This window comes from Opisthocomus hoazin, chromosome Z (assembly GCF_030867145.1).
Source record: "Opisthocomus hoazin isolate bOpiHoa1 chromosome Z, bOpiHoa1.hap1, whole genome shotgun sequence".
Classification (NCBI taxonomy): Eukaryota; Metazoa; Chordata; class Aves; order Opisthocomiformes; family Opisthocomidae; genus Opisthocomus; species Opisthocomus hoazin.
This window is the reverse complement of record NC_134454.1, coordinates 36,141,422-36,168,132: the sequence shown is the minus strand read 5'-3', so window position 1 is coordinate 36,168,132 and position 26,711 is coordinate 36,141,422. Positions and strand designations below refer to the sequence as shown.

The window sequence follows — 26,711 nt, the reverse complement described above, 5'->3', positions numbered from 1 at the left end:
TACAGCTTCACTAAGTGTATCTTGTCTCCCCACCACGACATGAGCCATACCCACATATTTTTGAGATTCTTGTCTTAGCAGGAAAGAAAATGTGTTGGTTTCAATTTCTTCAGAATTCCTGTTTCATTTAATTTTTAGCTGTTTTCAAATAGTTGGAGACAGAGAATTTAAACTCTATCTACACCCAGGCAAGATGGACTAATATTACCCTTGTAAAATGCATTTGGTCTTTCAGAGGTACTTAGCTATAAAGGTTTCTTAAAAATATGGGATCTTAAGTATTCAGAGTTTCTGGCTAAAGAGGCTTTGAGTTGTGTTATGAAACAACAACAGAACTTGTAGCACTAATTTTTTGATCTCTTAGCTTTCCTGGGCATGTTCTGCATGCATATGCTTTAGCCTCTGCATACCACGATTTGTCACTAGGCTCTGTGCTACTGCCAGAAAAAGATTGCAGGGTCACAAGTCAATACATTCAAATTGTTTGCCATGCTCCTTAGTGACTCCAATCATAGGATTGTGGTCGGCACTAAAAATAAATTCTACTAGACCCATACCCTGTGGAGTAAAATGCAGTATTTGTCTCCCTTTTTTCCTGCTCAGTGTTCCTGTAGAGCTGCTAGGGAAAAAGTTCTCACCTGCCTTCATTATACAGATGGCACATTAATCTGTCTGCCCCCCTAACAGCCAATAAGGTCACTGCCACCTACTTTTCTTATTGTGTGTGTGAATAAGATAATGAAGAAGAACTTTTGGTGTTAAATCTAACAAAAATGAATATATGCTAAAGGCCAGAAGTTTGCAAATCATGCTGTTAAATTTACCACTGTATCTGTTTATTAAAGGTAGAAGTCCACACATTACCAGAACAGTTCATTTTTTCTGACTGTCGTAGAGATCTCTGGACTTTCATGTGCAGGTATTTAGAGGGAACATCCATTTATAACAGGATATATCAAGAACCTTTCTTGTAATGTCCTAGATCCAATGTAGATTGCTTATGGCTTCCTAAATGGATTATCGAAGTGTGATTCAATTATGCTTGAATGTACTAGCCCTTGAAAGTCTGCTACTGTCCTGGATTTAAAGCAGCTTCTTTTTTTTCAGTAACTTTCCATCACCAAGATGGTCATCATATCATTTTTGAAGTCACACATCACTCAGCAGACTACAGTGCAGAGATATTTACATCAAGTCTATGTACGGAGTTTAGCTATAACAGTTGGGTGCTCTTCCAATACTAAGCAGCCCCAATAAAATGTAGTACAAACTACCAAGAAGCTGCACTGTTTTCAGATGCAGAAGTCTATATCTTTCTCCATTATTGCATTATTACAATTAGGTGCATCAACACATCTCTAGCCATGGTAATTGTGCTATTCTTGTCTTTGCCACTGAATATTTACCTATTAGAGATACCACTTTTCACCAGTAAAACAGGTATACTATTTACTGCAAGAGAGTGAACAATTTGGGGTGGACCTGCTGGAGAGCAGCTCTGCAGAGAGGGACCTGGGTGTCCTGGTGGACGAAAGGTTAACCGTGAGTCAGCAGTGTGCCCTGGCTGCCAAGAAAGCCAATGGGATCCTGGGGTGCATCAAGAAGAGTGTGGCCAGCAGGTTGAGGGAGGTTCTCCTTCCCCTCTACACTGCCCTGGTGAGGCCTCATCTGGAGTACTCTGTCCAGTTCTGGGCTCCCCACTTCAAGAAAGATGAGGAGCCACTCAAGAGAGTCCAGCAGAGGGCTATGAGGATGGTGAGGGGACTGGAACATCTCCCCTACGAGGAGAGGCTGAGGGAGCTGGGCTTGTTCAGCCTGAAGAAGAGAAGGCTGCGAGGGGACCTAATATATACTTTCAAATATCTGAAGGGTGGGTGTCAGGAAGATGGGGCCAAGCTCTTTTCAGTAGTGCCCAGTGACAGGACAAGGGGCAATGGGCTCAAACTGAAGCACAGGAAGTTCCGTCTGAACGTGAGGAAGAATTTCTTCCCTCTGAGGGCGACAGAGCACTGGAACAGGCTGCCCAGGGAGGTTGTGGATTCTCCTTCTCTGGAGATATTCAAGACCTGCCTGGACAAGGTCCTGTGCAGCCTGCTGTAGGTGACCCTTCTTCGGCAGGAGGGTTGGACTAGATGACCCACAGAGGTCCCTTCCAACCCCTACCATTCTGTGATTCTGTGATTCCGTAATTTGGCAGAAGAAATTTTGAAGCATTGTACCCTTCAAAAATGTGTTTCTGCATTCAGAAGGAATAGATGGCAGAAAAGATGTGCTATTCACAGTAGTTCATTAATTTATTCAACTAAGATTCTTTGTCAGAAAATGTTTCTATGCAAATATTTGCAATTTTTATGAGGTAGTTAATTGTGTGTGTATGACAGTACACCTTCCCTGCATGGTTGACTTATATCATTAACCTATGCAAAAATGTATGAATTTTACTTTACCTCCAAGCCTCTATTACAGCCCTTCACATAATTGTTCTTATAAACTTTTTGTAAACCTCTTCCCCTTCAACTTATCAACAATGTCAGTGGGAATGTCATTTTGTCTACAATTCTTGCAAATATCTCCACTTTATTTTCCAGTTATTTATGCGTGAAATGTCTCCTGTGAGATAATGCTAAAGTTTTATTATTGTCTCCTTCAAATTTCCTCCTGAGATTCACCTTCTCTGTGACATCTGCAAGAAATTGGTATATCAGTCTTAAAATTGGGTTAGAAACAGAAGGTGTACTGGTGGCTTCATTTCTTTGCTTAATTTCAGACAATATGGATTTCTAAGCCTTGTACAGGTAATTCATATAATCATATGAATTTATCCTGATTTTCTTAGCTACCATTGTTTGGCACACTTGCTTCTTTCAATTCAATTCAAACAATAATCTCAGCATTTGGGGTAAAAACTATACCCACATTGGTACAATGATTTTAATCAGTCTTACAATAATACTAGTGGATCAGCTGTTCAAAATGTCCCTCTGGTTGTTATTTTTGCTATTTTTCAATTTCTATATCATGTCTGTTATAACATGATACTGATCTCATTCTTGGAATTATAACTGGGTACTGTTGGAAGGAAGTACTGTTTCTTCTGAAATCAAAAGCAACTTGACTGTAGTTTCTGAGTCGGTGTTAGCCCATGAAGCTTCTCCTGGTGACTTAGTAGCAGAGAATGATCCCAAGACTGCAGAACATTTGAAACAAAACTTTGTTTGCGATTCAATGAATTGACAGACTGGTGCTTGCTGTTGCTGCTGCTGCGGTGGCTGCTATTCAAGGTCTCTTCCAATCTACTAATTATTGAAATGCAGATAGACAGCTACTTAAGCACTGAGATTTTTAAGAGATCAGTGAAGGGAGGGAGAACAAAATCTCTGCATAAGCACAAAAGGCTTGATTAAAGAGGCAGGGAGGTTAGTACATCATAGTTCACTTGAATCATTTCTGAGATGCTCTGATTTAAAGAAAAATCCTACTTTGGAGAGCTTATGGGCAGGCTTGACTTGGCCTGTGATAGAGCTTGGGATCAATACACTAAACTGAGATAATTTGCTGGCACAAGACCTGGCGACACAAAGCCTTTGCTATACATTGGCTCTTACATTGAAAGACCATATGGCAGGAATGTCAAGATTGCACAGTCTAGTCAGAAAATGCCACAGCCAGAATTTTGTTCATCCTCCGTGTGGCATTGTGTCTCACTGTAAGAACATTCCTAATTGTCTAATAGTTTTATGTTTCTATTTGACTGACACTAAAACCACCTCATTTTGCCTCTGTCATCTTTCCAGCCTGTTTGCACTCTTCCCCTAGGCAAAACTTCCCACCATTGCCACCTTGGTGCCGTCCAGCAGCAAGGACTCCTCACTCACCCTGCCCTTACCTGGTCTGGTCCAGCGTCACTGGAGAGTGCAGGAAAGGCAGAGCAATCGGTTTCCTAAAATCCTTGCAACAGGTAATAGAGAGATAAGGTTGTGAGTAAAAACCTCCCCATATCACACTGAGCTGGGCAAAGTTTGCACCACATAGCTAAATTCGGCAGAAGTTTTAGCTGATCATATTCAGTAACTGTCTACTGAGCACACAAGCAAAGGCGTTTTGTTGCAACGGTTTGCGCACAAGTTTTGGCTTACTGCTTGCTGAAGTGTCACAGATGCTGGCAGGAATGGCAAAGACAGGCAAGACAGGCCCCTTCATATTTGGTACCTGTTCCCTGCTCCAAAATATAGGAATGTTAAAATTCAGCAAGTAAGAGGAGAAAGAAACAGTCTTATACAGGAAAAATAATTTACTTTCCCTGAGCATAGGCTCGTAAAAAATCCATCTTGACTCCTTATGCCTTGAACAATGTGAAGGACAGATAGAGTTTCACACCTTTAAAACAGAAACTTTACCTTGTTCTCAGGATTAGCTGATAATGTTTAGGTGAATAATCACTACAGGTCAGATACTTGTCATGCAACATTTCATCCTAGAAGGTTGATTTAATACAGTTAAGTTTTTGAAAAGGGAATCTTAGAAGCCAAAGTGTTGTCACCTCAACATCATGCAAAATTGTCCTCTCTGATATGATCCACTGGAATTTTTAATTATCTGAAAGTCTGGGAGAAGGACAGGGAAACATGAGATCAAAACTACCAAGTCGGACCATCAAACATGCAGGTAATGATAGAAACAAATCTGACTCTCACCTTTTCCAGCTAAAGCTGTTCCCAGACAGTACTGGAGCATCGGATTAGACAAGGAAAGGACCCTGGTCAAATGCACTCTAGATTTTAGCAATAAAGGCCTTAAATTTTTCTGAGAAAGAGAGAGAAGTGATACAATATATAGCACATTTCCATGGCTTGACACATTCTTATCGATGTTCAGAATTGGACAGCAGTCTGAGGGAGCGTCACGTTGCTTTTTATTTATTTTTTGTTATAGTTCAATTCAAAAGCTACGGGGTACTGGTACACATACATTGTTGTAAAGCATTCATGGGTAGATTCAAAGCTGAAGATCTTTGTGCAAAATTATTTGCATTTCAAAGTACTAGAGATGTCTGTTTTGGGTGAGATCACAAAGAACAATTAACTAATAACTTTAATGAGTATTCTTAATTGCATAGCTGAACTTTGACTGAGGTCCTGTGTTGATAAAGAGTATCATCCAACTGTAATTTGACTCATGACTTTGGAGTTAAGAAACAGAGCCAGAGAAAGATAAAAAGGATGTTGATAGTTAATAATATATTTTTGTTAAGGAATTCTTTCATGTATTTTAATTCTCAGAGTGTATCAAAGTGTGATAAATACCCCAGAGAGGCTGAGAAAACAATTTTATATGTTGTCATTCGCATTCAAGCTTATAAAATCTGCCGGTTTGTAATTACTTATTTTTTTATTAGAATTTTTGTGCTAACAAGGTATAATTGTAGAGAAATACTCCACAGTGCAAGGCATAGTACAGTTACAGAGCAAAAACATGATACTTTTGGCTCATGTGTACATATATATGTATACTTCAATGCATACACTTTATTGTATATATCAGTGAAGAAAAGCTGTATGTACAGAGGGATCCAAAGAAGGAAAATGAGGAAATCATGTAGATGTTTAGGGGGAATTCTTACACCAGCAAAGGGCAAAGTATGTAGTGTTAGTTGTTTTAGCAGGAATAAAAGATCTTGTATTGAACAGTGACACTGATAGTTCAGTAGAGTGCCAGTGAGGTTGCCAAATGATTAACATAAGTCTAAATAAATATGGGAAACAATTTTTTACTGCAATAAATCACTTTGCAGTGAAATATGTTTAAATGGTATAATTACATTCAGATTTTTAAACAGTACCATTGTTGTTTAATGGATGTATAATAATAAGAAAATGTGATCACACTGACACACAATATACTTTGGCGATGAAGATGTATCCTTTCAAAATGTTCTCACACTGAAGACCAAAGGGAGGCCCTGTTAGTTATATTACCAGATATGTCCTGAAATACCGCTTCACACTAAATTTGTAGAATCATAGAATCATAGAATGTTAAGGGTTGGAAGGGACCTTAAAGATCATCTGGTTCCAACCCCCCGCCATGAGCAGGGACATCTTCCACTAGACCAGGTTGCTCAGAGCTCCATCCAACCTGGCCTTAAACACTGACAGGGAGGGGGCATCCACAACTTCTCTGGGCAGCCTGTGCCAGTGCCTCACCACCCTCATGGTGAAGAATTTCTTCCTAAAATCTAATCTAAATCTGCCCTCTTTTAGTTTACAGCCGTTCCCCCTTGTCCTATCAATACACACCCTTGTGAAAAGTCCCTCTCCATCCTTCCTGTAGGCCCCCTTCAGGTACTGGAAGGCTGCTAGAAGGTCACCCCAGAGCCTTCTCTTCTCCAGGCTGAACAGCCTCAGCTCCCTCAGCCTGCCTTCATAGCAGAGGTACTCCAGCCCTCTGATCATCTTCATGGCCCTCCTCTGGACCCTCTCCAACACATCCATGTCCTTCTTCTACTGGGGGCTCCAGAGCAGGAGACAGGACTCCAGGTGGGGTCTCATGAGAGCAGGGTAAAGGGACAGAATCACCTCCCTTGACCTGCTGGCCACACTTCTCTTGACGCAGCCCAGGATACAGTTGGCTTTCTGGGCTGCAAGTGCACATTGCCGGCTCATGTTGAGCTTCTCATCCACCAGTACCCCCAAGTCCTTCTCCGCGGGGCTGCTCTCAAGCCACTCTCTTCCCAGCCTGTTCAAACTGCACGCTGTGCAATAGCTGGTGAAAGTTCACTGTAGGCTTCTCCCAACATTCACTTTGTCTTGCAAAGAGTCCAAAATCTTTATGTTTCACATATTTCCTTTGCTAGACTTTTTCACCTTTTGTTCATTATTTGTACAATGAGGTAAGGTTACATTTTCTGCATAACGAAGATAAAGTTATTTTTGCACAAAGCAGTTCAAAGCTAAGGGTGTAGTCACAGATGTGGTTAGCAGGAAGCATGGTAGTATCATCTGGGTCACTGTAAACTGAAATAATTTAATTTACATTTTTTTCTAGCCTGCACTTGTTGATCCAAGTAATCTTTGTTTTTCTGACTTACAATTTAATATAATTTATTATTTTTCTGTATTGATGTGTAATTTCCTCCAGCTTAAATCTCATTTCTGAATCTTGCTTGCCTGCAAGTGCATACACACACATGCACGCACTCTGCATATCCATCTTCATCTGTGTGCACATTCTTGCAGAAGGCAACTGCTAGTATTTGAAATGCTTTATTAGCACTACTTTTCTTTATTCCAGCCCCAGTCAAAAAAGTCCTTTTATCATCTTTTATACCATCCATCTTCTATCTTATACTCCTCAGCAGTTTTAGTTATCAGGTGGCTTGGATAGCTGCAAAAAGCATTTTATATTTTTGTTACCTAAAATGAACTCTCCAGGGGTGCTTGTCTTCCACTGAACCTGTTTACTTTGTGCTTCGTACATTAGGTGAAGAAGGTAAAAAATGAATTCCCTACTTGTTGGAGTATCAGTACAAAAGAGCTACCCTCACAGACTGAGCTCTGAAAGTAATGATCAGAGCACCTGAAAGCCTCTTTGATCTGAATTCATTGCAAACACCTAACTCACAGACCCCTATAGATTTCCAGTTTTAACTTAGTGCCTAATGAACTGAAGTTTATCTCTGAAAACCTTTATCACAGCTGGACATAACTAGCAATAGTTACTTGCAAGACTACAACTTAAGGAGGAAACTAAATGAATCTCAGCAGGCTGTCCTTCTAGGACAAAGTTGAAATATTCTTTTATAGGTAGTATAATAAAGAATAGTCCAGGTCCCCAGACTACATCACAAAACCAGCATGCAATTTGCCTCATATTATTAGTCTCTGCGTAGAAGTGTCAGAGTGAAGAGAAGAAGCCACATCAGTCAAGAGTAAGATTCTTGCACAGAGTTATGAGAGGAGTAATATGTGCACCATTCATTTATGGTCAGTCAACGAACAAAATTTCAATGCAGCTCCAAGAGAAGTTATTGTTCACTCAAGTTTTTAACAGTCAAAACACAACAGCTGTTTATTCCTTAGTCCAGTTACAATAAAGTTAATGCATACAATCCAAACCACCTAGTTTCAGTCGAGAACTGTTAATGATACAATAAGATCAGTAGACCCAAGTATCCACTCTTTTTCTTGCATGTTGAATCCCCACACTTCTAACCATCCACAATCTGAGAGGGCAACCCTCCTCTCTCAGTCAAGATAATTTGGTGAGTTATCACTTCCCAAGTTGTCTGCCAGTGCGGTATAGTGTTGTTGTAGCAGAATTACTGGTGGGAGTTTCTTCTTCCTCCGTCTCGGGTTTACTCAATATTATTTTTATGTGCTTCAAACAGATTATTTGCCAAAATAACTGTCTGACTACATCATAAATTTAGTTATACCATATTTGTTTAAATCTGTGAATCCTCTGTGTACAGCAGGATCTTTTATTATACAATCAACATGACTGTACACAGATGAACAAAGCTTGACTCAAATTTAAGATGAAAACTTTAAGCACTAGCCAGATGATTCTCAAAGTCCAAAGATTCAGGTCAGGCAGTGAATGCCCAGCCATTGGGTAGATTTGTCATTATAGGTAGGACCAGCTGTCCAGACCCGAGAGGAAGTTACAGGCAGGAGTTATGTATAATAATTCTTCAAGTACAACTAAAATGAAGCCCAAATTAACCAATATAGAAAAGGCCTCACAAGACCTGAGGCACCTTGTGAGGTCTGTTAATGTTATAAAGACCAAGTCTTAGTACTACCACTTGGCATCATTGAGTTGGCTATACCACAGGAGTTAAGACACTTCCGCTTCTATAGTCCTTCCTTGCAGAGTGCCTTACTCTGCAAGTGTCTTAGACACACTTTCCTTCGATGATCACCTACGTTATTCTTTTTTTTTCTTCTTCTTCTTTTGAAATTGGTTATTGAGTATCTCCATTTAGTAGCTAGGCTTGAAAAATTCTCTTGCCTTTGGTGACTAAGCCTATAAAGAACAGTCTTTGGAGAAAGGTAGTTAATTTAATAGAGGTTATCTTGTCTTCTACTATATTCAGTTTTAACCTGAAGGCAGGAATGAATAAATCTCTTACTGACTGTGATTTCCACTGAATCTGTTGTGCTCCTTTGGACATTGTGCTGTTTAAACACAGCCAGCTCATCCTATCTTGTTTTTCTCTCCCTGAGAGCTAGTTTACATGTCTTGGAAGTGCAAAGATGTATTCTATAAACCGTTCTCAGTTCTTTGGTTCTAAAAAAACACATAAAATCTTTCTGTGCAGTAAAAGCAAAAAGTCAATTTGTCCTTAATACAAATTCTAATCAGAGATGCACCAGTTCTTCCTTTCTCATCTAAGCCAGTGTGTATGTGTACATGCGAACAAGCTCCATCTATTTACAGCTGTAATGTATGCACTAAATGTTAAAACGAATCTTTTCGTTGTCAAGGAGCTCCTTTTCCTGAAGATAATACATCATTAAGGTTTGCCTTAAAACACTGATGTGAATAGGAAAGGCAAATGCCTGGTTTCATGTCACCTCACAGAGGCCCAATGCGGTTAAATTTTTCACAAACGTGATTAGCCCTATTTGCAGAGTGTATGGTGTTTATCTCTGCATTACTTATAGCACTGTTTTGAGGAGACCTGCTGAGAATGAGAAAAGAATAAAACCTAACCTCCTTTACTGTTTGCAGTAGGAAAAGCTGTTTTGTCTCTTCTGATATCTGGAGGGGAAATGCCGGATGAACAGATCCTTCAACAAGCCCAGTGATAACGAAGGGTAGTTTGCTTTTTTGTTGCTTTTGCCATTCACAATAGCTTTTATTATGTTGTTTCAAATGAAAACACATGTGCCTTCTTTGAAGTGGTACCGTAAAATTGGCAGACGTCTCCTTTAGCTGCAGACTTAACTTCTCCCCTTTCCCATCCTCATCCCCACAGGCCCGTGACGGAGGGTTAGACCGGATCAGTGGAGTCATGCGTCACATGGCTGTATCATGCTGGCAGCCGTTCCTGGGTCTGGCTGTACTGCTAGTCTTCATGGGCCCCACCATAGGCTGCCCAGCCCGCTGTGAATGTTCGGCACAGAACAAGTCCGTCAGCTGTCACCGAAGGCGTCTGATGTCCATCCCAGAGGGCATTCCCATTGAGACCAAAATCTTGGACCTCAGCAAGAACCGACTGAAGAGTGTCAACCCTGAGGAATTCACATCATACCCTCTGCTGGAGGAGATTGACCTCAGTGACAATATAGTTGCCAATGTGGAGCCTGGAGCTTTTAACAATCTCTTCAACTTGCGCTCCCTAAGGCTGAAAGGAAACCGTCTGAAGCTGGTCCCCCTTGGGGTGTTCACTGGGTTGTCAAACTTAACAAAACTTGATATAAGTGAAAACAAGATTGTCATTTTGCTGGACTACATGTTCCAAGATCTGCATAACCTAAAATCCCTGGAGGTTGGGGACAATGATTTGGTTTATATATCACACAGGGCCTTTAGCGGACTGCTTAGCCTGGAGCAGCTCACCCTCGAGAGATGCAACCTCACAGCTGTACCAACGGAAGCTCTTTCTCACCTCCACAACCTCATTAGTCTGCATCTGAAACAGCTCAACATTAACGCTTTGCCTGCATATGCCTTTAAAAGACTGTTTCGTCTGAAAGACTTAGAGATAGATGCCTGGCCCCTCCTGGACATGCTACCTGCCAACAGTCTGTATGGTCTCAACCTTACTTCTCTCTCCATCACCAACACCAACCTGTCTGCAGTACCTTACTCTGCTTTTAAACATCTGGTTTACCTGACAAATCTAAACCTCTCGTACAACCCTATCAGCACCATTGAAGCAGGCATGCTTTCAGATTTAGTTCGCTTGCAGGAACTCCATGTAGTGGGGGCCCAGCTACGTACCATTGAATCACACGCTTTCCAAGGGCTCCGTTTCTTACGTCTGCTTAATGTGTCCCAAAACCTGCTAGAAACCCTAGAAGAGAATGTATTCCATTCCCCCAAAAGCCTTGAGGTCCTCTGCATTAACAACAATCCTCTGGCCTGTGACTGTCGTCTCCTTTGGATTTTACAGAGGCAACCAACTTTGCAGTTTGGAGCCCAGCCACCGACGTGTGCTGGCCCAGACAGTGTCAAAGAGAGGTCATTCAAAGACTTTCACAGCACAGCTCTTTCCTTTTACTTCACCTGTAAGAAGCCCAAGATACAAGAGAAGAAGTTGCAATACCTGGTAGTGGAGGAAGGGCAGACAGTGCAGCTGATGTGCAATGCTGACGGGGATCCGCAGCCTACCATCTCCTGGGTTACCCCACGTCGGAGGCTGATCACAACTAAATCGAATGGAAGAGCCACTGTGCTGGGAGATGGCACCCTGGAGATCCGATTTGCTCAAGACCAGGACACTGGGATCTATGTTTGTATTGCAAGTAACGCAGCTGGGAATGACACCTATTCGGCCTCCCTTACAGTAAAGGGGTTTACTTCAGACCGTTTCCTTTATGCCAACAGGACCCCTATGTATATGACAGACTCTAATGACACAAGTTCCAATGGAACTAATGCGAACACCTTCTCTCTGGACCTTAAGACAATATTGGTGTCCACAGCTATGGGCTGTTTCACATTCCTTGGAGTGGTTTTATTTTGTTTCCTCCTTCTTTTCGTGTGGAGCCGAGGGAAAGGCAAACACAAAACCAGCATTGACCTTGAATATGTCCCTCGTAAAAACAATGGTGCTGTGGTTGAAGGGGAGGTTGCTGGACCACGAAGGTTCAATATGAAAATGATTTGATGGTGTTCTGCTAGCAGTGCTTTTTCTGTGGCATTAAAATCAATTAAACCAACCTGGCATGTGGAATTGCTAGGCAAAAGCAGCTTAATGCAGCTGTCACTGTATCAAAAGGTTACATGAAAATGGAAAGACTATTTGTGGTTATACAGCAGAGCCTCCAGACCTTGAGGCAGATATGTCAGGGCCTTTCACAGAACTGGTAAATTGTACTAACTGTTTGCATTGCAAATATTGGCATTCTGGGGATATCAGCAATGAACCGCTGGCTCATGCTCATGGACAATTGTTCAACATTTTCTACCACTATGAAAAGAAAAAGAAAAAAAAAGCCTACAGTGTAGGATTTACATACTTAAAGAAAAAGACACATTTGTCTAAAACATACTCTACAGTGAAATTTGTATCCATAGATCTCATTCGGTAAAACCTTGCATCATCCCTTCTAGTTGGTTCAACACCACAGAAAATTGGTAGTTTTTTTAATCTACATCCATACTGTGTACATTTTAAAGCAATACAAACGAGAGGTTGTGCTTTTAGATATCCACCAATACTGACCCAAGTGTGATGTCACCCTCCTTTTGACTACCATCTAACCCAAATTAGACTCTTGTAGTTATCAATTAGAAATAACATAAGATATTTTTCTCCTCATGTAGAAGGCCAGAGATGAATAATTGAGAGCAAAAATGCTCAGCTCTGTTGATCTTCTCTTCATATAAATATAAGGCATGTGCCTAGTTTTGATACAGAATGGAATATTTTTTATATCTGTGATATCACACTGGACCAGTTTACTGTAACACAGCCCTGGATCTCGCCCAGGGAAGGCAACCCATGAGAGATTGCTGGTGTAGAGGAGTTGAGTTCTACTTGAAGAGAGCGAGCTGGTTTTTTTAGCCCTGATTTTAATTTCAAAGCTACTGTCAAAATGTTAATGTGTACCGGGCAAAAAGAAAGAACAGAATATATTATGAATAGTCCTTGGGAAATATGGTCATCTTACTATTTATACGAGTGAATTAAAGTATACAAAAGCTCTGCTACTGGGAATGAACTCATCTCCAGTGCCAAGTAAACTACGGTTGCCCATGCATAGTATGGGGATTATAATGCTAAAATGATGTTTAAAACATGATAGCCTCAAAAAGGCTAACATACTGCCAGATATAATGAACCTCTAGCCACTGTCATTCTCATCTTGTATATTTGTAGATAACACACAAACGCAAAGCTAATTTCCAAGAACAGATTACTTAGCTATTCTTGATGCCATTTTAATAACTATGTGGTTATGTTTCTTTCAGGGGCAGTATCTTAGAGCAAGAGGGGCAAGTTTTTCCAGGTTTTAGGAAGTTTTTAATGGAGAGAATAAGTCAGTGAAGCTTTAGTTCAGTACCAGTCACCTTTTTTGTTTTATGCCTCTAAACAAATCCTCAAAAGGCTCAGAACTGAAACTCTATTCTTTATTCTTTATTGTTGGTACCACTGTTCTTATTTTGAAATTCTCAGCAATGGGAAGAGTTGTTCAGCCACCTCTCAATTATCCAGCAATTATGAGCCATAGGTTTGTTGCTAAGTGGTTGATAACAAATACAATTTATAAAAGATTGGCATAACCTGAAGCAAGGATAAAAATGACTATGTATGGGTTTAGCCAAAATGAATATGAAAATATCATAAGACAGAGTATTCAGATCAATGTGATTTAAGAGCCTGTGTCAAATCTTAAAATTAGATTTCAGCACTTCGAAACCAAAGTCAGGCTGACCTATAATGGGATGCAGGTGTTTCTAAAATTAATATCCACATTCTTTGGCACAGATTTTCTAATCAGGACAAAAATCTGCTCCTATCAAGGGAAATGTGCCAAAAGTTGTAAAATCCAGCTGCGCTCCCCAGGTGTACCCTTAATATAGCTGTAGGACCCGAGGCTAGGCAGTTTTGAGAATCTCTTTCCTTGGTGGTTGATCCTTGGTTGCATTGTTGCCTCATTTTAGATTGTCAGACTGAGGAGGTTGCAAGGATTGTTTGAATTTTCTCCACTTTAGTTGGATTTAAGATTATAGTTGAGTTTTCTTGCTTCTTTTTTTCTATGCTCTGAACTAGATAGTTGGAGATTTATGGAGATGCTTGACACTAACCCTCTTTGTTCTATGACAGTTTGTGCAACAGCAAAAAAATGGAATAACCCCTGACTAAATTCTAACACCAGGGAAATCATTTTTTGCTGATAGAATAACCACCGCACTGAAGTCCAAAACTCTACTGTACCTTAATGTGGGTAGTTAAAGAAACAAATGGGGATAAAACAAGGTGTTTCTGAACTGCCCATTAAAGACATTTGCATGTGCCTTTCCCTTGTAATTGTAATTTTTTCAGCTAGTAATCTGTTACCCCTGCAGTCATTTCATGTTAAATGTTAAAATCAATCTTAGAAGCAAAAATTGTCCTAAATTCTAGACAGTTGCAGCTGATTGCTTCATCTTAAATGACACCAAAAAAAAAGATTCTCATAAAAACCCCAGAAAAAATGTGCTTTTAGGTTTAATTATGAATTGCTGAATTCCCCTGTTCCCTTAGAATGACTCTAAAAAGTGATTGCATTGTTAGTGCACTGCAAGGATTTCTGAGCAGTAATGTGCTTAGTTACCTATGTGAAATGTGCTGGTGATGAAAATCACTGCTTGCTCTTGCTTAGGACCACCTTGCAGAGCTGTCATCATTGTGTGTATCGCATTGAGTTCAGTCAGTATTCAGTTTTTAAGAATCAGTGTTTGCTCCCTGCCTGCAGCAATGTTCTAGTTTTTGCAGCCTACTTATTTCACTGTGGACTTGGCAAGGCACATGGCATCTCTTAAGAGAAGTGAGAACAGTAGGACTCAGAGACAATCTTTTATCTTGCTCCACATAATCTTCTTTACACGTATTCTTGAGACACACACTCGCTGTGGCTGTTTTCAGTGAATAAGGAATACAGTGTCAGGGTCAGATTGAGATAAGCACCTTTTTGGCAATTCTTTTAAGAACAGAGTGGCTGAATGCCCACCCTGCTTCTTGAAGGAGTCACTGCTCCTTGTCTCCTAGAGATCAAGGAGACACCACAGTTTGTCTTACTGCAGGGGAGAAAAAGGACTGGGCTGTGAGGAGGCATCCGAACAACATGGCTCCCTTATCATATATTCAGAAACAGGTAGACTGTGCAGACCTGCCAGTAAAAGAGGGAATTATGTTTTTTCTTTTACCTCTAAGTTTTATACCAGCTGCCCCCCACAGTGGCACAAATCCAAGCCTGAACTTACCTCCCAGGCAGTGTAACAAGACTAAGGAGGAGCAACAGTTCTGCAGAAAAGGACAAAACTGAAAATGTAAAAACCAGCAGAGCGACTTGACAAAGCAAGTACCACAGCACCCTTGTCAATAATTCCTGTACGAGCAGTGCTGAGCCTCCCACAAATGCATTTTGAAGTCCAATTCCACAGACCGGTACTCCTTGTTCAGAATGGATGTATGTACAAGTGCTCAGAGTTCCCACAAGTGAGTTAAAGAGGCCACTACAGAAATGTATTAAGAGTTTGCAATAATATAAGGATGGATTAAGACTAAGCAGTGCCCCATCTCAGCCTTATTTTTAGGTTTTGAGCTCCTGCGCTTTTTTTTCCCCCCTCTTCTTCCTGTCTTATTAACTTGGCGTGTTGTTTTCAGAAAGGCTTCATCCACAACATCAACTTAGATTCAGACTGGGAAACTGCTTTTACCCTCTGTTCTTCCCTCTTCACCATTCACACATGCTCCCAGTGCCAACAGGGTCAACAGCTCCAGATACAATTGAAATGAGCCAGGAGCATCTAGAGAAATTAAATACAAGCTGTCGTGACTAGGTATTTTTTTTAATTAAACTATGTTTTAATTAGTTGACATCATTGTCACACTGCCATTCAATGTTTCCTTTATTTATGTGAATGGTAGCTATCTTTTTTTCCTTAATTCTTTCATCACCTATGACAATTGTACACTGTAAAGAAAGAAAGACACATTACGTCTTCAACACCACAAGTTGTAGGTGAGGCATCTGACACACAGTAAGGAATCAGCATTAATATTTAATGGAAAGGTGATAGAAGAAAAAACTTGTGTGGAGGAACTTTGGAACGTAGGCTGCGTTGTGACTGAATCACATCAAAGATATGTAGAAATAGACTTTCCTATACCGTACCTAGACATCTGATTTGGACAGTGGACTTCTCCTGAAAATCTTTCAGGATGTGTGAATGCCAGAAGCCCACATTTAATCCATAAAAAGACAAAGCATTGGCTGAAAATCCAGTAGTGCAAGCAGCTGCTGGCTTCCTAAGGGCAACAGCAGCTTTTAGCAAAGACAGCCAAGAAACTGCAGTCACATAGTTATTTTGCCTTCTCCACTACCGCATCCTGTGAACAAAGGTCCATTAGCCAATAATAAAATGGGCAGTCCTTACTCATTTTTCTTCAAAGAGGGCAACATTTGTGTAAATAAGCTACAGTCTGTTCCACCTCCATTCCCAGCAGTGAAACATCCATCAAGAAGTGAGGAATGGGAAGACTATTCTGCCCATTTTGCTATCTTTCTACCCTGAATGATCCTAGTCTACCTGGGGCTAGCATGACAACTGCTCTGCCCATTCCCATCCTCTCAGCTCACAATGTGGCTTGACACAGAGTAGCAGGTAAAGGAGCACGTGGTCAAGCTGTTCCTCCTTGCTGAACTGCAACCCTGGTCTTCCCAAATAAAACAAGCGCAACAGCAGTGTCTTAGAAATCTCAGTCTGCTGCAACTGATCTGTAGTTTTACCATAAGATAATACATGGGAAAACACTGAATTTCTCACCCCGTTTCAGCATCCTAGGTGATTGTTCCTTGCACTAAAAAGAACTAGGGAAGAAGAACTAAAAAACTGTCATCCAGTAATTTGAAAGTTAATTGTGCCTAGAGGATTTAAAGCAACATCTTTGGAAAAGGGAAAGGGCCTGATTGCTGGAGAATCACTGAAACAATGAATGACTCCAAGTTAGCTGAGCAATTTGGATGCCCAGTTCCTATCACCTGTCATAAGAATTACAAACTCAATTTGCCTTGGCAGCTTAGAAGAATCACAGCCAGTTGGTTCAGTGACACTTGCTCCCTTTGTCTGTCTCTTAGCACTGCCCTCTTCCTTTCTCAGTTTCAAATGACAGTGATGCCAAATGAAGATCTCTGGATATGGTCTAGTTTCACTTCATGTTCACATGGCTTTTGCAATCTAGATCTTAAAGCATGGTGTTAAACCCTCTTCAAGCCAAATACAAAAATAAAAAAGGAAGAAGGAACTTGAGTAAACCTCCTCCTGCAAAGGAAAAAAATGAACTTCTGCAAGGTTCTTGCTACTGAGATAGCTACATGCCAAAAGTAATCTGCAGCCTTTATTTTTTTTCCACTAGAAGCAGGTGGTTGGATATAAGGCCAGCTGGAAATAAAAATCTGTATTTATAGCCTCAGCAGAATAAGGAAAGAGCTGGCATAGTCAAGAACATGTTTGATGTTATTTCAACTTAAATTTAAGGATACTTTATCCTTCATATTCGAATAGCTCACAGAAGAGTACAAAAGAGCAGGCTTTCAACTCATAATTTGATTATTTGTATTTATTCAAACTGGTAAGAAAAATGTCATGAAGCAGAAGTGCTGAAGCAAGAGCCTGAAAACAGATTTTCTACTCTAGTCAGGCAACGTAAATCAAGAGAAATCGTCTTGACACCATTCTGTTACTCATTGGTTACACTAGAAATCTGATAAAGGCATCTAGGTTTCTTGCTTTCTACTAAGCAGACAATAGCGGAAAATATGCAGAGCTTATGTTTTTTCTCACCTTGTGGCACACCTTCTATTCTGGATTAACTTTAATATTTGCCAGTGCTAACTGATCTGGAGAATATGAAAATGTAGATTCTGGGAAGAAAAGAAAAAAAGAAAAAAGAAAAAAAAAATCTATAACCTTAAAGAAGTCTGCCTATTTCTGTGTCTGTGATGTTTGCAAGTCAACAACATTATCTCCTCACACATAAGCCAAGAACACTGGCTTGAAATTTCAAGGCAGCTCGGAAGATGGTTGTCAGCTTGTACACATATTAAGAATTTTGATCCTTCAGAAAACAAAATATTTTTGCTTCTTAAAAAATTCATTTATGCCTTTTTGATATCTAAAAGCAAATGACACTTTGGCTTCGTTACACTGGGCACTGTGTAAGTAGGAAGAAAATGACAGCCCTGATCTGGTGAGCTTACAGCCATATAACAGGAAGTTGGTTTCTGGGCAAGTACATATGATAGCAAGTCTCTCATTATTTGGGGAGGGAACGCCATAGTGCATATATATTAAAATATCATCACTCATACTGAAATCTATTTGCAAGCACATGTAGTTCATACGTATATGTTTCTGTGTGCAAAAAAAGAGTTATATTTGTTTTGTTCTTTTCTTACTTCAAGTATTAAATGTATATTGTTTTTAAAAGGTGACAAGGTTAACCAGAAAAAATGTGTTGTAATTTATTTTAATATATATGATCATGAGTGTGAATGGGAAATGAAACAACCTTGCTGTTATGATCCATGAAGCACATGAGAAGTCGGGTTTGACCGTAATTTTGCTTCATGTTTGAGCAAAATATGCTAATACAATGGAAAAAAAAAAAAGGAAAAAAAAAACCAACTTTGTTTGTCAAGACAGTTGTCTTGAATGTCATTTTAAAAGTTACTTTAGGGCTTATGTCATGATATGTATCATACTTACCCAAAATGAAACCCAAATAAAAAATTCCATGGAGTGGCAAAATTTACTGGGAAAAGTGAAGAAAATTTACATTACTTTCGCTATTGTAGTTGATCACTTTTTTATCAAGGGGTAGTGGAGGAAAATGAGACTAGAAAAATACAGTTTTCTCAGCACCAGTTCTGAAGTCCTTAGCGCTAAGTCTTCAAAACAGGGAATCTGCTCAGACCCACCACTCTTGAACTGAGAATATAAACTTTTGCAGTCAGAAAAAGAAGACTCTAGCAGATATTTTTCATCTACTCACTTTCACTCCTTCTTCGCTGCATGGAGCCCTCAAACAGAGAGATAAACATAGGTCACATTCAGATGTGTTTTGGGATTTACCCTCCATGCAAAGTATCAGTCAGCCTGTTCCCTCACTTTCATTTGCAAAGTGTAATTGATGGGGATATCAATCAGGATAACCCTGTAAGAAAAAAGCCTGCCACTTATCAGTACCATGGAGAGGACAGCAGATAGATTTCACCTGCTGTGTGTCACTTGGAAGGCAACTAATATTGAGAATCTGCACCTGAAACATGGTTTCTAAGGAAATCACCAATATTCAAACTCCACTGTAACTGCACCAGAAAAATTAAGTGGTGGAAAGTAGATTCTGTTGAGCTTGAAAGCTATTCCAAACCCCTGAGGCGTGTCACTACTCATCAAATTTCTGGCAGAGATCACCTTTGAAGAAGGACACAGGCCATAACCGCCACTATTGCAGCTCCCATTCTCCCATAGCTAGGTACCTTCTCCAACAGAGAGTTTTGCTCATGCTTTCTGGGATCATCTGAAATAAGATTTATGAGCCATGAACCCATTATCCTCTAAACCAGGGTCCTACTCACTGGTAGGGGGAAACAAAGTTATTATTGCTACCTCAGAAAAGGAAGAGGCAGGCTGAAATCCTGCTGGATTGCTGGGAGCAGAGACAGACATGGGCTGAATCTGAGCTCTCCTGTGCCTCCTGAAATCTGTCTTATCCTTCTGTATTTGCATTTGACACGTCTATAAGGTTTTGGCTGACTTGCATCACTGTACCCTCCTCTGCAGCAGAATGTCAAATGCAATGAATCTGTGGGCTAAACTTAGCTATAGATTGTGTTAAGAATCTGCTTTATTTTCATGTTCTTTTATCTTCCTTTAATTTGGTAATCCAATTGACAGTCTGCAGTGTACTGCAGTACTGCCTTCAACATGACGTGAAAAAGGAGCCATTGCACCTACCACTGCATTGAGAACATTGAGTTTGCAAATTACATTGAGTTTGTTTCCTCAACAGGTTCCTCAGACTTAAGCTTTAGATTTCTTTTATGCCATTCAAGTTACTTTTTTGGACTACCTGATACTATCTCAAGACGTGGAACTTGTTCCTGTATCACAGCATCTAGCGTGCAACTTCCAGGTCTTACAGTAGAAGAAACTACTAGTTTTCTCCACGACAACCAGGTAGAGAAAAACACCATCACATCAGGCAATCACTGACAAATTCGTTAAAATAGTCCACATTAAGCCCAGGGTCTAGACAGAAAAAATTTGTGCTCTCCAGAGCTACCCTCTTTTTTTTGTATCTATAAACAACCCTTCACAGAAAAATACCACTTCAGCTTTTAAAAAACATCCAACATTTTCTAAAGTGTAATAAATTTAATAAATTTTTGAGAATATTTATACTTTTACATATCCACTATAGAAGATTTGTCTCAGAGTTAGTAGCGGTATATTGGAGACTGCAGTAACCTTTAAATAAACCAGTCTTGGGATCCAAAGTTTATTCCAAGGAGTGCCTGGGTTTAACATTTTTGTAATTGAAAAATGTAGTGGGAAATTGGAAATCACATTATTCACTAATTAATAAACTCAGTTCACAGAGACTGAGTTATTCTCATATGGGGGAATGCTCACAGTGAATCTTCTTCATCATAAAACCTTCCCACATCCAGGTGTAGATGACACACTATAAAAAGGGCTTTATTCATCTCCTGTACAGTCTGGAATGGGAGAGAGGCTGGTAATTCGTGCTGTGAAAGCACAAATGAGTCTGAAACTACTGGATTAAGAAACACAGACTTCTTGCAAAAGACCTGACCTTACTGTCTCCAGACTGGGCAGCAGACTGCGAGATTTGGTCTAAATTTCTTTCCTTCCTAGAAATAGAAGATTCCCCATGGAAAGTCTTATTTTGCCTCTGTTCTTGGAAGGATAAGTTTCAGCCTTAGTAATTGAAGGTAAAAGTAATACAGTAAGAAAGAAACATACAGGATTGGATAGTAGAGAATAAATTAAAATTATATGACATTGGTACTTGGTACCTTGTTGAAGTACCTTTGAAATTATTTGGATTTACAGGAGCTGGTTTATTAATTAATAGCTAGAAGATGCATTCAGCTAGTTAAAGCTGTAATCACCAGCTGGAAGATCTTCTTTACCTCATCAGTCCCTAAGTGGAAGTTATATTTTTCTGAACTATTTTCCAATAACTTTTGCTATTTATATAACTCAAAAGCACAAGTGATGGAGAGCACATTTATTTTATTACAGGAGAACAACGATAATAAATTGAATCTATTACTTTTGCTACAAGAGCTCTTTGCTGTATGTAGAAAGACTAAAAGACATCATCCATTATGTAAAGTACTATTATCACTGAAACCAAACAACATCTCATCTTAGAAACCTACCAACCTTTGGTGCATCTGTGCAGTGCTTCAGTTCTAGTGCACTGCAGATAACACTCTGCTTTTACATAGAACAGGCATGCCGTGCAAAAGGGTTAGAGACATCACAGTCCTCTGACTCATAAAAAAGCTCGCATTTTAATGGGCCTTGTGGAATCTTGTGTTCGCTTTCGTGAGTTTGGCAGGATGTCTCATTTTGCTAAAGAACCTTAGATCAGCATTGCTTGAATTGGGGACAGCATAGCTGTCAACTAGTAACACAAGCAGAAGGCTGGAACTCAGGATTTCTGAGCTGTAATCAGAACCCCTGGGCCTCTAACTCTCTGGAGAATATAATAACAATATTTACTTTTCAAAAGTAAGATTCTGCTATTTCACTAAAGTTTATAAAGCCAAGGATTCTATGGTCCAGCCATCCCTGCATGAGGAATGATAATTTGGTTTGTAGGTTGGTATGCAGTAATAGGCATTGGTATCAGACAAAGGAAAGATTTTCTTTTAAGAAATGCATCATTTGCTGCCCAAAGCGCTCCAGAAGATAATGGCAATGTGGTGACAGCAGTGGTCTGCCCTGTAGTCAGCATCTCCACCAGCTGTAAAATACATGCTCCTGTACAGCAGTGGCAGTATGTGAAAGAAAAATTTCATGAAAGATGCACACCAGATAGACTTCTTCATTTTTGCAGTTCAGTGGTCTATTGCATGAAAGGACCTCTTAATGCCTCATTTAATTAGTGATTTTGCAATGTTTAAGAAATATGATTCATCTCCTAAAAAAAAAATACGAAAAATTGTTGTTTTGCCCTAGAATATAGATGAGAAATGCTGAAATGAATGCAAACTACACATCAATTGCCAGGTTTTCAAGTGTCACACCAAGCACTCACAATACTATTACTACAAAAACGTTTCCATTTGGTCCTTCTACAAAACTACCAAAAATAAGTCCCGTAGTTTCTGTACTCTCTAATCAAAGTTTATTGAAAGAAATCTATCATTCCCACAGGTTCTCCAACTCTTTAATAGATAAAGTAACAAGTATCCACTTGTGAAATTTCTGCTGCCAATGTTCATCTTAGGGAATTTGTCCTGACACATTATTTGCCACAATGCTGAATCATGGCCAACCTCATCTTCATCATTTAATCAAGATTATTTTGCTTATACATGAGCCAAACACTTGGAACTGCCTCATTCCCAGCTTCTGTTTTAGCACTGAAGCCAGAATAATGTGCTGTGAATGTCAGTGAAGCATGCTTGGTGGTTAATGGCCAGTTACTCCCTTACATCCAGCAGACACTGGGAACTATTTCTGAGATATGAGCCTATCTGGCACAATTGAAAATAACAACTGGTCTTTGGGAATGAGATTAACCAGCATACATCCACTTTGCCATTCAAGACCACTATCAACTCAAGATGCTGGAAGCTGTGTGTTCAAGCCAATGAGAACTGAAGGGAGTACTTACTGAATGTGTATGCCGTCTTAGAGAACTGCACACAAAAAGGCATGTGAGAGGTCAATTTGTCCTTTAAGGCTTAATGTACTAAAGCAGAAACCCAAACCAATGCAAACAGAAGGAGGGTATGCATTAAAAACACGAACATTTTGCTCTGGTGGGCTTTACAGTGTAAGAATGAAAAGTCATAAAGATGGAAAAGAGATGTACTAGTTGATGAGAAAACTATTTTCTCAGTGTGATAAAATGCTCCCTCCAGATCCTGACTTAACGCAAGAATTCTCCTCTCTCCTTTTTCAAACAGGAAAGCTACAAACCACCTCATTTCATTACAAATACTTTCTTAAAATGCAGTCTGTTCTGGTCAAAATATCAACCCTTCCTGGATTTTCAACAGCTATTGTAATTGTTTTCCATAGAAAATGATTTTAATTGTAACACTGTTCTGCTACAGCCCTATTGTTTGTGTCCTTCCGAATTGTCAGTTACTTAAATGAAGAAATAAAAGCTCAAAAGCACATTGTTGTAATTGATTTCTATGTTTCAATTTTCTTATCAGAAATAAGGTTATGAATTTCATCTGTTGAGGCACAAAAATAACAAACTTTCCTTTAAAAAAAAAAAAGAAAATGAAAAGATAAAAATCCATTAATGTTTCACTTGTGTTTTTTAAGGTAAAAATTGGAGGTTGTCATTCTGACTGTCTGCTCTAGCTTTGGAAATATGCCCAGCATTCCAGTGAGTACTTGATTGCAAACAAAAAAGTTTTTCTGTAGCATTTCTTGCACATATAAATCTAGTGTCCCCCAACTAGGATAGCATTTGCCATGTAAGTGTCATCTCCCATTCTGCCCTTTCCCCACACTTTCCAAACAGCGTTTCATAGAGTCACAGAATCATAGAATGCTTTGGGTTTGACTGGTAAGTCCAGCATGTAGTGTCCCCACCCAGTCCTAGGACCATCAAATGTAAGGGTTTGTCCCAGTGCCTTGTCCCCAGGCAACTGACGGGAGATGCGATCTGGGTGCTGATAAGCTGCTGACCCAGGGGCCTTTAACTAGTCCCTGTCACAAAGCCAGCCCTTTCACTGCTGTCCACCTCTTTCTTTGCTGGTCATCCTCCAAAGAGCAGGCACATCCACCCCCCCACAGAGGGAAACATCTTTTTTCTGCTTTGGAGATAGACATGCCCTCAGCCATCAGCCAGTCCCTTTCTGTCCAGCTCCTGACACTTCTGCTCTGCCCTGGTTTCTCTGTTCTGTCTGGCTTTGGCCACGGCAACCAGCTTATGGGGAACGCTACTAGGGGGCCATGGGGGACATCTGGTTTAGCCCCAGCCAGCAACAAAGAACCGCACGGTTGCTCTCTCCCTACTCACCATCTGGTGGGATGGAGAGGAGAATCAGAAGGAAAGGCAAAAACAGCTTAACTGAACAGCAAACAGAAAAGAAAATAACAACTAGAATACTGAAAAAAAAAGAATACACAGAGTACAATTTTCTTACCACCCAATGTTCTCTTTCCTCCTGAGTAGCAAATCCCCCTGCTCCAGCCAGCTACCCCATTTAAATACTGAGCATGACACCACATGGCATCGAATATCCCATTTGATCAGCTGGTTTAGGTCAGCCTAACTGGCTTCTTTTGAAAATGAACCCTATTCCAGATGAGCCCAGGACGAGATGAACACCTGAGGCAGAGACAAGCCTTGGGACAACTGTATTTGGCAGCTACAGAATGATTTCTAACAGCAAAATCCCTCACAAAGAGGAAGAAGACATCAGGGCAACCTAATCGGCCTCTGGGACAACACGGCCTAATCCTTGGTGGCTATGTGAGCAGAAGACAGAAAATTAGGGGAGGGAGTGGAAAGGGGCATTGCATGAGGCCCCAGAAGAGTGTGCTGGTGTGGCCAGAGCAGTGCCAGGGCAAGCATTGTTGGCATGGCCCATTGCAACGGACCCAAGTGATGAACTGTGATCGTGCCACTCTCAACACTCTTCCCTGGGCACCGACGGAGTCCAGCCCAGCCTGGTTCATGCCTGCACTCCTGCTGAGTGTGAGCATAAGGCCTCGAGAGTCAAGTGAGGCTTTAGCTGGTGCTGGGTCCTGACTTGTGGGCTGCAGGTGGCAGCTCTTGGGTGCCCACTTGTGGCAACTCTTGGTGCCCGTCCCTGGAGCTGTCAGCTGTGTTTCCTTGGCCCTGCCTGGTTCAGGGAAGCAGGCACCACAGGATGTGCTTGCAGCAGCATGGTACGGTGGGCCAGTAGGAAACCAGACTGTGTCTTCTGCAGGGACACTGTCCATCTCATGAAGTTCTCAGTGCAAGTGGAAAATTACTTTAGAGTACAACAAAACGCCCACCACAGACATCAGTTTCTGGCATCTGGTCAGGAAGAGCTCCTTGACACTCAGACACCTGCAGCCCTCATTACTCCATGGCATCCCCACCATCCTCTCCACAGCGTACACTATTTCCAGGTCAGCAGGGAACTGCAGGGATGGTGTCCAGGGCTCCAGCGGGTGACCTCCAGCACAACATCTGGACAGCTCTTTTCCAAGGTCACCCCGATACCCTCAAGCCAGTGGTGCAACAGGAGCTCCAGGAGGTCTACAAAGGCAATTACGAGTTCACCTTTTGTATCTGGGATCTGTGTATTTCTTATAACAGCCATTTAAGGTTAATACTCCTTAAAAAGCTGCTGTAAAATTTCTGGATGCACTGAAGAGAGAATTACTGGCTCAATAAACCCTGTAGGGTTGGACTTCTGAGAATTGATACCTTTGGGCCAAGAGAAAGCAGCTGTGGTTCTGTATTTCGACGAAGGTAAGGGACAGAAATGTTGTTCTCAAGAATGTGCCGCACAGAGCTGTGGAAGAAATAATTTTACAGCACGAAGGCCCAGAGCAAGTTGGAACACAAAGGCCAGCTGGAGTGAGAACAACCAACGCAAAGTGTTCTGTGCCCCAGAACAAGGGCTTGACTTTTCAGAGATTGTAAAGAATATATCCTGTTGCTACTATGAGCCTGCTGGAGGTTGCCAGGTAACTGCATTCATCTTTGGTTTATATGCATCACCAGTCTCTTCGGAGCTAGTGGGCTTTTTATGCTAGCTAAATGAAAAGAATTGTTCGACTTCTCTGTTAGAAACAACAGAAACAAAAGACACATCACAGCCCCTGCATCCAGCACACAGCTAACAGTTAAAGCCAATATCGCCTGCATATGCACAATTTTCTTGCAGAAAAGAAAATGAGTTGTTTAAAAGATCAAGGGCTTATGGATACATGTCTTATACCAGAAACAGTACCAGGTGCTACTGCAATACTTCAACAGTTTACTGTTACAGCTTAAATCCATGTTAAGGAAGCAGTATACTGGATTCCTTAACTCTCACTTCTGGTGGCAGCTTGCATCCTTGTAGGGACATCTCAAAACTCAGCCAAGTCTTTCTTATCCAGCTATGTGGGAAGTCCTTTGTTGGTGCTTTGTTTTATAATTCACATCTTTCCCTGTGTTTGATAGGTTTCATTATTGCTGTGTCCTCCCTGCAGGAAGTCTATATGAAAATTTTGAGACAATACTCCTCGTTTGTACCTTTCAGGTATAAACATACTCTGTATCAAATGAAGGCAGTAACAGCCTTTGTCTCTTTAGTCCCTTTGAACTCTTAACAGAATTGTCTTCTTTCCTACAAGTGTGGCTGGCTTTTCTCATGATAGGCCACGTGAAACTCCCGTTCTAGAAAGAGCTTACCGAAACCACTCAAGCCCATTTACATTGCTTTTATACAGGACTAACTTGCTTCATTTTAACTTTTACACTGTTTTGACTTCAGGTAAATGCTTGCAATTGACCAGGAAATCAGCCTCCCTTTTGAAAGATCATTAGTTGTCTTCTT

At 40.6% G+C, this 26,711-nt stretch overlaps 1 protein-coding gene across 3 annotated transcripts in view; it reads left to right on the top strand.

Moving 5' to 3' along the window:
- Positions 1 to 23,303, top strand: part of LINGO2 (leucine rich repeat and Ig domain containing 2) — a 579,240-nt gene extending 555,937 nt beyond the window's left edge. For all 3 annotated transcript variants that reach the window (XM_075410839.1, XM_075410838.1, XM_075410840.1), the window contains one exon: positions 9,983 to 23,303. In XM_075410839.1, the coding sequence (XP_075266954.1) occupies positions 9,983 to 11,839 (1,857 nt within the window). In that variant the 3' untranslated portion in view covers positions 11,840 to 23,303. The remainder of the gene's footprint in view (positions 1 to 9,982) is intronic.
- The last annotated feature ends 3,408 nt before the right edge of the window (positions 23,304 to 26,711 follow it).